The 10,314-nt window shown below is 32.8% G+C and overlaps 1 protein-coding gene across 1 annotated transcript; it reads left to right on the plus strand.

Annotated features, from left to right (window-relative positions):
• Window positions 1-773: 773 nt before the first annotated feature.
• LOC134681956 (uncharacterized) lies at window positions 774-7,116 on the plus strand. The gene is made up of 3 exons (XM_063541586.1): window positions 774-890; window positions 2,639-2,702; window positions 6,243-7,116. The coding sequence occupies exons 2-3, from the start codon at window positions 2,699-2,701 to the stop codon at window positions 7,049-7,051; spliced, it is 813 nt and encodes a 270-aa protein (XP_063397656.1). The 5' UTR covers window positions 774-890; window positions 2,639-2,698; the 3' UTR covers window positions 7,052-7,116.
• The last annotated feature ends 3,198 nt before the right edge of the window (window positions 7,117-10,314 follow it).

Genomic DNA, 10,314 nt, shown 5'->3' on the forward strand with positions numbered 1-10,314 from the left:
TATATGCTTGTTTAATTAGCTAAACAGAGGAATAAACATTGATAAACGTAAATTAATAGTCTTATTATTTTTAACGCTGGAATAAATTTAAACACGGTTATAACATTTCTAACGCTATTTTGATAAATCCACCTTCAAAACGGTATGCACATTAACCGCGCGTAACGTCATCTCAGAGGGGAATATGCAGTTTTGATCGACGTCAAGTGTGATAGTTTCAACCAATCAAATTTTTATTTCACCATCAAAATCTACATGCAGAGGAATAAAAGCAATTATAGGTCACCGCACGGCCTTCAATAATGAGAAAAGGCCATAATTTCTCTGAGCGTAAATTATACAGTTTAGGCAGCTGTAAAATTATCGAACATGAAAATATGTATCAAATCAAACGAGAAAACTAACAGTCTAATTTATCACAAAATATAGGTAACGAAAAACAAATTGACAGGGATGACAAAACGACATTTTGTGTCGCAATGCTATTTGCCTAAACGTATGCCAACATTAATATATACAAAATATTTTGTTGGAAATTTGGGAAATGTCATTAAATGACAAGTTTAGTATTTTGCCAAGAAGCTAGTCATGGGTTTATCTTTTTTTGTTACACCTTTGTGTTTTATCCGAACGGCTTGACCATCTGCTTATATCGAGATAATGGTAGTGCAATTTTTTTTTCGGTATATTCCTTTAACATGTTTATAAGTTGTACGTTTAAGAAACTAGAGTTATCTTTCTTTCATTTGATACATGATGCGATGATACATGTGTATGTATGTATAAATATAAATATAAAAGTGAAATGAGGTGAAGCTATGAACTATTCAATAAATATTGCTTACTGAAGAATATTTATAAATCTGTGGAAAACTCGCTTTTTAACACAGGTAAGCCGCAAATGTATTTTACTTTCTATTTTACAAGATATTATGTTAAACTTAGTAATTGATGTCGAGGGTTAATACGTACATCTGATGTATTAAACATTAAGACGGCATATTGTATTATATATAATAAAGGTCCATACCAAATCTTTATCAAATTGAATAATTATTGTACAAAAATGTATCATCATACTTGCATGAATTGGTTGTTATTATAGTGATTATTGAGCTTAACAATAGTATATACAAATACCTGAGGTTATTGGCAATGGCCCAATGTCAAAAGTTCAAGTTGCAAATGTATACATGTATATTATTGATATTTTCTTGATATTTTATTTTATTTTCTTACTGCTGTTATTAAGTGTGCTATGATTGTGTAGTAAAAGCAGGCGTTATCGTCTGCATAAGATGTAAATGTACGTCAGAAATTCTAAAACTATAATATTTAAAGCATCAGAAGGCAAACGCAAGGTATGGTAGGCATTCAAGACTTGTTCGTTTTTGAAAAGCGAAAAATAACCACACTGTTTAACCATGGATACTTGTATGTAGGTCTCATACCAAAAAAGGCAAAATGAGCTTTTCTCCTCACTTGGTGTCCGTCGTCCGTCGTCGTTAACTTTTGCAAAAAAAAAACTACTATGCCAAATTTAACAAAACTTTATCAAAACTTTAACAATCATTATTAGTGTATGTAGTTTTTAAAATGTGTCCGACGACCCCACCTGCCCACAAAGACGGCCAACATGAAACCATTAGCGAGTATGGTCTTGAGAAACGATTAAAGTCCGGGATATAGAGGGGACGATAAATGAAGGGACCGTGATAAGAGAGAGAGACAACTCTTGCACGTAAAAGACACTCTTGTAGATTTCGAAAAAAAGCAGGCTATTGCCGATAAAAGGCAGCACTCGGACCTTAAAGTTGAAAGGGATTAATATAAGTTGAAATAACTTGTTACCCAATCCTCTATAATAAATATGTTTAAATAGTTATCAAAGGTACCAGGATTATAATTTAGTACGCCAGACGTTTAACGCATACGGCCAACATGGCTAAAAATTAGATCATAGGGACAAAATGAGGATTAGTAGTTGTTGTGCCAAATGACACTAACAACTGTCATTCGGTGCTGCATGTAGGCGTATATGTTCTTTTGTAAAGTTCCAGATGACGTACTTTAGTTATTTCGTTCACCATATAGATATACATGTTTATGCTTTCATAAAGTTCTCTACGACACACAAGCATCTGTCACCCGGTACTGCATGTAGGTATAAAAATTACGTACTTTTATAAAGTTCGCTAGTACACACTAACATCGGTCATCTGGTGCTGCATGTAGGTATATGTACTTTTTTAAGTATCCTATGACACACTAGCATCTATCACCCGGTACAGCATGAAGGTATATATGTATGAAATTGAGAATGGAAATAGGGAAGGTATCAAAGAGAGAACAACCCGACCATAGAGAAAAAACAACTAATGGGTCTTCAACACAGCGATACTGTTTTTTAGAAGTTCTAGCATCTGTCATGCGATGATGCATGTAGGTACATGCACTAACGTAGTACTATAGTTTTCACCAGTAACACACTAGCATTTGCCACCGAGTACATCATGTAGGTATACATGTATGTACTTTTCCAGAAGTTCGCTATGTCACACTGTAGCATCTGTCATCCGGTACTGCAATTACTGAATTAGATAAAAGTTATATGTTTCTTTTTACTTTTCTTTTTCAGTAAATAAGATATTACAGCTTACTGACGACTGGATTTTTATTAACTATCATATCCTAAGCCATGGGTACGTATTTTGAACATGTAACGTTAAATAGAGATGGATCATAATTAATCTAAACAATGAAGTATTAAAAATAAGCTTATGAATACTGGTTATCACGTTTCAGAACTATGCGCCGTTTACGTCATGACAATGCGCATGACAGAATTGTCAATAATAATTTGATGGATCACTGTACTATTATGCATATTTTTAGGGGCCAGCTGAAGGACACCTACGGGTGCGGGAATTCTCGCTACATTGAAGACCCATTGGTTGCCTTCGGCTGTTATCTGCTCAATGGTCGGGTGGTTGTCGCTTTGACATATTCACCATTTCCTTTCTCAATTTTACTGTATACATAGGACCGTCATATATTGTAACATAAAGGAATTGCAAACTATACACGTTGAGTTCTAGTGAGTCTTACACGTAACCATTAATAGTCGTTTTATAAGAACTCAATTACTACGTCAAACCCTCGTCAGATTTTACGAATCTTGGTCTAACAGAGCGGCGACAGATACCAGAGGGACATTCATACTCATAAGTCGAAAACGAACTGGCAACGCCATGACTGAAAAAGAAAAAGACAAACAGACAAACAATGGTATACCAAACAATACTTCAAAAATTAGATCCTGCTCCACATGTTGCACCCGTCGTGTTGCTCGTGTTGGTACAAGATCGGTAAGTTTCTTCGTATTCAAATGTAATCGTAGCATATTTGAGATATTGTTTATTCCTTTCCGTATTTTATTGATAAAAGGACTCTTCTGTGGTTGAGGGAGTTCGCTTCTCAGTTTCAAAATAATTAACTTTTCAACCCACTAGATTATATTGATAAGGGATTAAGAAAGGAATCAAAAGAGCAATATATAGGTTAATGTGCTGGTTTTCGAGATATTAGCCATTGAAATTTTGGCAAGAAAATATTCTCTCTCGACTTTTCGTAGCTTTATCATTGACAAGTTTAAGTTCTCAAAAACTATTAAAAACTAATTAAAATTTTATAAGACTTATCAGATGGCTTATCATTACACATGTAAAAGATTTATAAAAAGAAAAAAAAGGGTGCCAATGGGCCATTTCTTTTTTTTAAGCATTCAAATGGATAAAACCAGAAGATTCCGAAAATCTGACAAAAATTCGAAAACATGACAATCGAACTTCCTTTGTATAGAAATGCAGTCGTGAGATAAGTGTTATTTTTTTAGACATCAATAACTCTGTCAACCCTATTATATTCTTGGATGGAAGCTTTTCTGTGATAAGGTGATGATATTGAAGCAGATTTATAGAAATACCTATGAACGCATTTCCATTTTCGTATTTTCAGTTTTTTCTGATACTTGATTATCTAAAATGAGTAGGGTTCGACGGTTGTCTGCTCTTTGGTCGGGTTGTTGTTTCTTTGACATAATTCCCATTTCCATTCTCAATTTTATTTGTTTTTCACACAATTAAATGATATAGACGGCGTGCACTAAGTTGACAGCAACTGTAAAATGCTCTTTTAAAAGATGTTTAATACAACCATGTTTATCTTAATACAACCATGTACATCTTCTGACATCAGACTCGGACTTCTCTTGAATTGAATTTTAAATGTACGTATTGTTATGCGTTTACTTTTCTACATTGGCTAAAGGTATAGGGGAGGGTTGAGATCTCATAAACATGTTAAACCCCGCCGCATTTTTGCGCCTGTCACAAGTCAGGAGCCTCTGGTCTTTGTTAGTCTTGTATTGTTTTAATTTAAGTTTCTTGTGTACAATTTGGAAATTAGTATGGCGTTCATTATCACTGAACTAGTATATATTTGTTTAGGTACCAGCTGAGGACGGCTCCGGGTGCGGGAATTTTACGTTACATTGAAGACCTGTTGGTTACCTTCTGCATGCTATTGTTTTTTTCTATGGTCGGGTTGTTGTCTCTTTGATACATTCCCCATTTCCATTCTCAATTTTATTAAAATATTTTTTAAAATAGAAGTTGTATTTATGATAAAATGATGAATGCTAGCCATTAAAATCTTAATCACTAATTAGGCTATAAAAATAAAATATGTAAAGTATGAAACTAACGCAGAGAAAACGGCAAAAAAATATGTAACTTGCAACATTAAATAAGCAAAAAAATTTCTGACATAAAATTGATACAAATTCATCAAATTTTCCAAAATTTTCGAATAATAGATTTTTTTTCGGATTCAGACTATGACGTGATACGAAATTCGCCGCAAATAAATCAAAAACGACCATGGTGGATGAGTTTGAAATGTAGCTCGTTATGTGTAAAAGGAAGTAATTTGGAAGAATTAAGACTCGAAAATGGAAGAATCGGTTAGAAAAATATGTTATTGCTATTTTTTTGTTGCAAAATAACTAGAATGATTCGATTGTCCAAGCTGAACACCTGATTTTTTGTTAATGTCCAGCTACAATGTTACAATTTAAAGAAATGACGTTTTAACGCTATTTCTTAATAGGGCCCACGACATAGTCCATTACACTGCTCTCTATATATTTCTATTTCTAGAATGAACATTTTCTGCACTTTGTTGTTCTAAAAAAAAAAGAAACATGTTGATTTTTAAAGTTATGCGATAAATTCAGTGTCCAGTGTTTTTGTTACGCGTTTGTTTTCTAGGGGGAAATGCCAACGTTGTAAATGATTTGAAGACGTTACGTTTGTGGACTCAGCTTTGTGCATGCACGCCAATCATAGATAATATCACACATATATTCATCCCAAAATCTCACATATAGGTAAATAAGATCGGATAATTTTCACAGTCTATAATATAAAACTCTGGATAGGGGTCTTTCGAAATATTTATTTTAATCATGCATATTAATGCCTCGTTCACACTGACATTTAATTCGAATTGAATTCAAATCGAATGCGAATAGAATTCGGTACTCGCGTTCACACACTCTTCTTTTTTAATTCGAATTCCCTAATTCGAATTAGAAATACGTTTTGTTAATACGAATTAAAAGTAAACGTCGTTTGGACAGTAAAGCGAATTTGACGCGCATTGTAATTCGAATTAGAACTGACGTGAGGACGTAAAACGTTTCGAATGCGAATTAAACTAATTCGAATTAGTTAATGCGAATCGAATTCGAATTACTTGTGAACTCGGCATAATGTTTATATTGTTTATTTTTTGTTTGTTATGTAGTGTCGCAAGCTATAAATGTATGATGTTATGACAATAAATATTTGAATTGTTTTTTACGGACATAAGTAGCAGCCATTGCACGCGAGACACATGGTTAAATTTAACACTTTACAAAAGTTTATTTTGTTGTAAAAAACTTCATTCTAGAGTATATCATTATTACGATTTAATGCTAGCAAAAGTTCAAATTAAAAAATAAACCCTTTCACTTAATCAAAAATGCAAAAAGTGCCCTGCTGTTATTAGCATCTTGCCTCATAGTCAAAATCATACACGTAGGAATTGATCGAGCCTAAATGACGTCATGATTTAATGAGTATGTCGTGCATTTTTATAACTATCACAACATTTTAGGTGAATTGTGTATTTTTCAGACTCGGCAACGTTACCATCTAAAGCCATATTGCGCCAGAAGATAAAGCAGACAGAGAGTGATTTCATAACTTACTGTTGTATAATTATGAACAACAAGCTATTGATTGCTGATTTTAATTCTAATGGTTTAATTGTGCAAAATATGGACGGAACTCGTGAAAATCGTTTCAATTTGTCAAGTAAACCATTCAATTTAACAGTCATCGATAAAGAACACGTTGGAATCACTTATTCTGACAATAACGTCAGTACAGACCGTATTGCCATTTTAAACACGATTACAAAAGAAGAAGAAAAGTTTGGGAAATGCACCTTAACGCCTGAAGGAATAGCATGTTACAACGATGACGTCTATGTCCTTTCTATGGACAACCGTCTAGAAGTTATGAGAAAGGAAGGAAATATAGTGCGCACTATCTCGCTTCCGAATATCAAACGTGTTTCGACCCTCATAATTGAGGATGGTAAATTATTTATAGGTGAACCTATGTTTCACGCGCGTGGGTCTGTAACTCCTAGCATTAACTGTTTAGACTTAGACGGGAAACTTATTTGGGAATTTAATGATGACGAAGGCGAAATATCTAACCCGTTTTCTATGGCATTAGATGGGAAAGGAAACGTTTATGTTTGCGACGTGTATGCGCATATTGTTGTCGTTATTTCATCCGATGGAAAACATTACAGGAAACTTTTGTCGGAAGTTGACGGAATGCAATCGCCAATAGGGGTGATGTGGGACAAACAAACTGATTGCTTATTAGTTTGTAATGAAAATGGTGAAATATTTTTTTATGACATTGAGTAACATTTTATAAGTTTTACAATTATTTTGACATGGAGTTTTAACTTGATTTTCAACCTGTGTATTGATATAAAAGAAATAAAAACAATAAAGAATAAAACCACAATTTTCTATTTGATTCAATATCACAATTATTTACGGCTTCTCAACTGAAGGCAGTTTTTAAAATTAATCTCCAAAAGAATGAATTTGACTCTAAAATTTTTAATGATCTTAGGATTGTACCTAGTTTCCTCCAAAGAAGACCCACATTTCAGATTTAAGACTTTTTTTTCGATTGTCGAAATTTTGAAGACCAGAATGGCATGAAAATAAACTGCAAACATCTGCATCTGATTATTGATGTTCTCTATAGCAACATTCTTCGGAAAGAGGTAATATTCTGGTTTAGCATTATATTTCTGAAGTTTTTGTAGGTTGGTTTTCTTGAAAGGCAATCCTGTTGAACTCTTTGACTTCCATTTCTGATACTGCTGAATAATTCTAAATAGCAGTAGTAAATTAAACCACTGTTCGAAATTCGTAAATCGATTAAGAAAAAACAAATCCGGGTTACAAACTAAACCTGAGGGAAACACATTGTATATTAGAGGAAAACAACGACACATCACAAACACTAAAATGCAACACACACAGAAACGAACTATACGATAACAACTGCCATTAACAGAAATGAACATTTTCAATTTTACCAAAAAAAATATGAAGAATATACCAAAGTTTTAATCAAAATCAATTAGTCGACGCAAAAACTCGTTTAAAATGTAAGACAGACAACATGATGAATGAATAGACGAGCAACTATCCACAAAACCCTTCTCAGTAACCAAAAGTTTGAATAGCATGAACCAAAACATTTGAATGTTTATTGTACTCAGGGGTGTTTGAATTGTATTCCGGGAGGAAGAAGGATGATTCTATAAACATAGAACAAAACTCACAAGTTAAGGAGATACCGAAAAATCAGGATAAAAAGAAAAACGATGATATCATATACAGAGGTCTTCATAAAACTTCATGAAAAACTGTAGACTTATCAACACGAACTCCACAATAAATCAGAAGTTATTTCAGTTCAACATTTCATGCTGCATTGGTGGCATCTATCGTGGTGCGCATTGTAATAAACGAGGATAAAAGAACAGGATTTATAATTATGTAAGATATCGATATTTCACTATGATCAACGAATGACTATAGCAATTGCAATACGTTTGCAGAGAGAACCATTTGGAACCTTTTTTAATAGCTTCCCTTTTAAAAAGGAATCGTCTATAACGGACAATACAAATTCTGGTAAATATTAACTTCCTATGCCAGTTCTGAAGAAGTATTTTTACATAAAAAAGAATATCACAATACGAAAATTAATATATGCTCGTTCATCTTTTGTTTGTACTGTCAACTTTTTATGGTAAGAAAAAGATGGCAACACACATATGTTAAAAACATGTAAGGATGATTTAGAAATGATAACTTAAGCAACCTTTTGTTAGAAGGATGGAGCAATACAGCTATATTTAAGCATTGGACTGCCTGGACGCAGCAGATCAAGAGCTTAGGTGCCTAGGACAATTGTACCTCTTTAATTTTCATTCTTCTCGTACGCAACTGTCTGAGATGGCTGTTTGACTTACGATCTATATGATCATAGAGTCGCGTATTCATGGAGCATCGAAATCTATCTGATTTCTTTGTTATTTGAGATAGGTTCATGCTCTCACTAAGTAAAGTATTCTTCTTAAATCATCTTCTGATGTTCTCATTACTGACTTTTTTCAAAATTTATTATCATTTATTATAATGTATTATAATTTATAACATTCTTTTCCGGTTGAAGTTAATATTTCTAGACTACCAAACTACCAAACACATTTTTAACAAGATATATAGGTGCAATCAATAAATAAAATCAAAGTAAAACACCATAGTCAAAACTAAAAACACCATAGTCAAAACTAAAAACACCATAGTCAAAACAAAAGGAAAGAACAAAACTGTCAAAACACTTAACACAACTCAACTGTTGTTTGATGGTTGCACATTCTACTTTATCATTGCTTGCATGAATATGTAAATTCAAATTCAGTCCACACATGAAATAAAAACACCGAGCTTGTCGGGAAACGAATAATCGAACTGTTATGAGGAATTAATAAGAAGTGCATCAATTTTTAGGAGTATTTATGACTTTCATAAAATATCAATAAGTAAAAACGAATAAAATGATTCTATGGACGGTTATTGCATGATTGATTTTTTTCGTTCATTGTCAAACACATGTAAGCAACTGTTCAGCTTAAAAACACGCAATATTGTGTTGCAATTAACCCATACAATGAGACAGCATGTAAATTTTATTGTTTAAGTACATAGGAAGTGCATCCAAATATTGTTAGTTTATCGAAACTTATCAAAGGTCACATATGTTTATCCGTGGTTGATATACTAGTTGTCCTATTTAATGTACAATAATAGTTTCCGTACGAAGATGTCTCGTCGATTCATAAGTTGTAATAGTTGAATTTTCTATTTAAATATTTGGCGAGACAAATTTTATTAACGTGTGGTGTATCAAGATATACCACATTAGTAAATGTATATAGAATAAGGATGCGTGGTTCTTATCTACCTCATTTGTGTTTTCCTGTGAGCATGTTAAAAGGTACCACAGACCCACATCTCTGAAAAAAACGTTTCAGCTATAAAGGAAAACCATGTAAGACGCAAATATTAAATAAATATTTTTTTATTGCAAATGATATCTGTAAAATATAAATATATATATAGAGAGACAATAAAATTCAAATACAAACACAACAATTACAAATAAATAAATTTATAGACTTTATGAAACATATTTGGAGCATTGTGAAAATAAAATAAAATTATTTGAAATTCACATGCATGAGATCAGTGAAATAATGAGTAAAAAAGCTTATAATAAATAGGAATATATATACAAAAACACACCCACACTCACACACACACACACAAAAACACAAAAAAACGAAAGATATTATTATGATAGATGTGCTTCGTATTGAGAGGACGGAAGTAGATGTTCACCATTTTTATTCAATTTTTTGTCTTCCAGGGTGTTGATTATATTTATCAATTTTATGAATGGCATGTGCAATAATTTTGTTATCAAAAATGAAAAACATTCGAAAAAAGCATTCGTTTCGATCACAGCTTATTCGTTGGCGCTATCTGTGGATGCCCGAATCTGTCTTTTTTTTCTTCAACAAGAACCCTGAAGAATA

This window comes from Mytilus trossulus, chromosome 8, assembly GCF_036588685.1.
Source record: "Mytilus trossulus isolate FHL-02 chromosome 8, PNRI_Mtr1.1.1.hap1, whole genome shotgun sequence".
NCBI lineage: Eukaryota > Metazoa > Mollusca > Bivalvia > Mytilida > Mytilidae > Mytilus > Mytilus trossulus.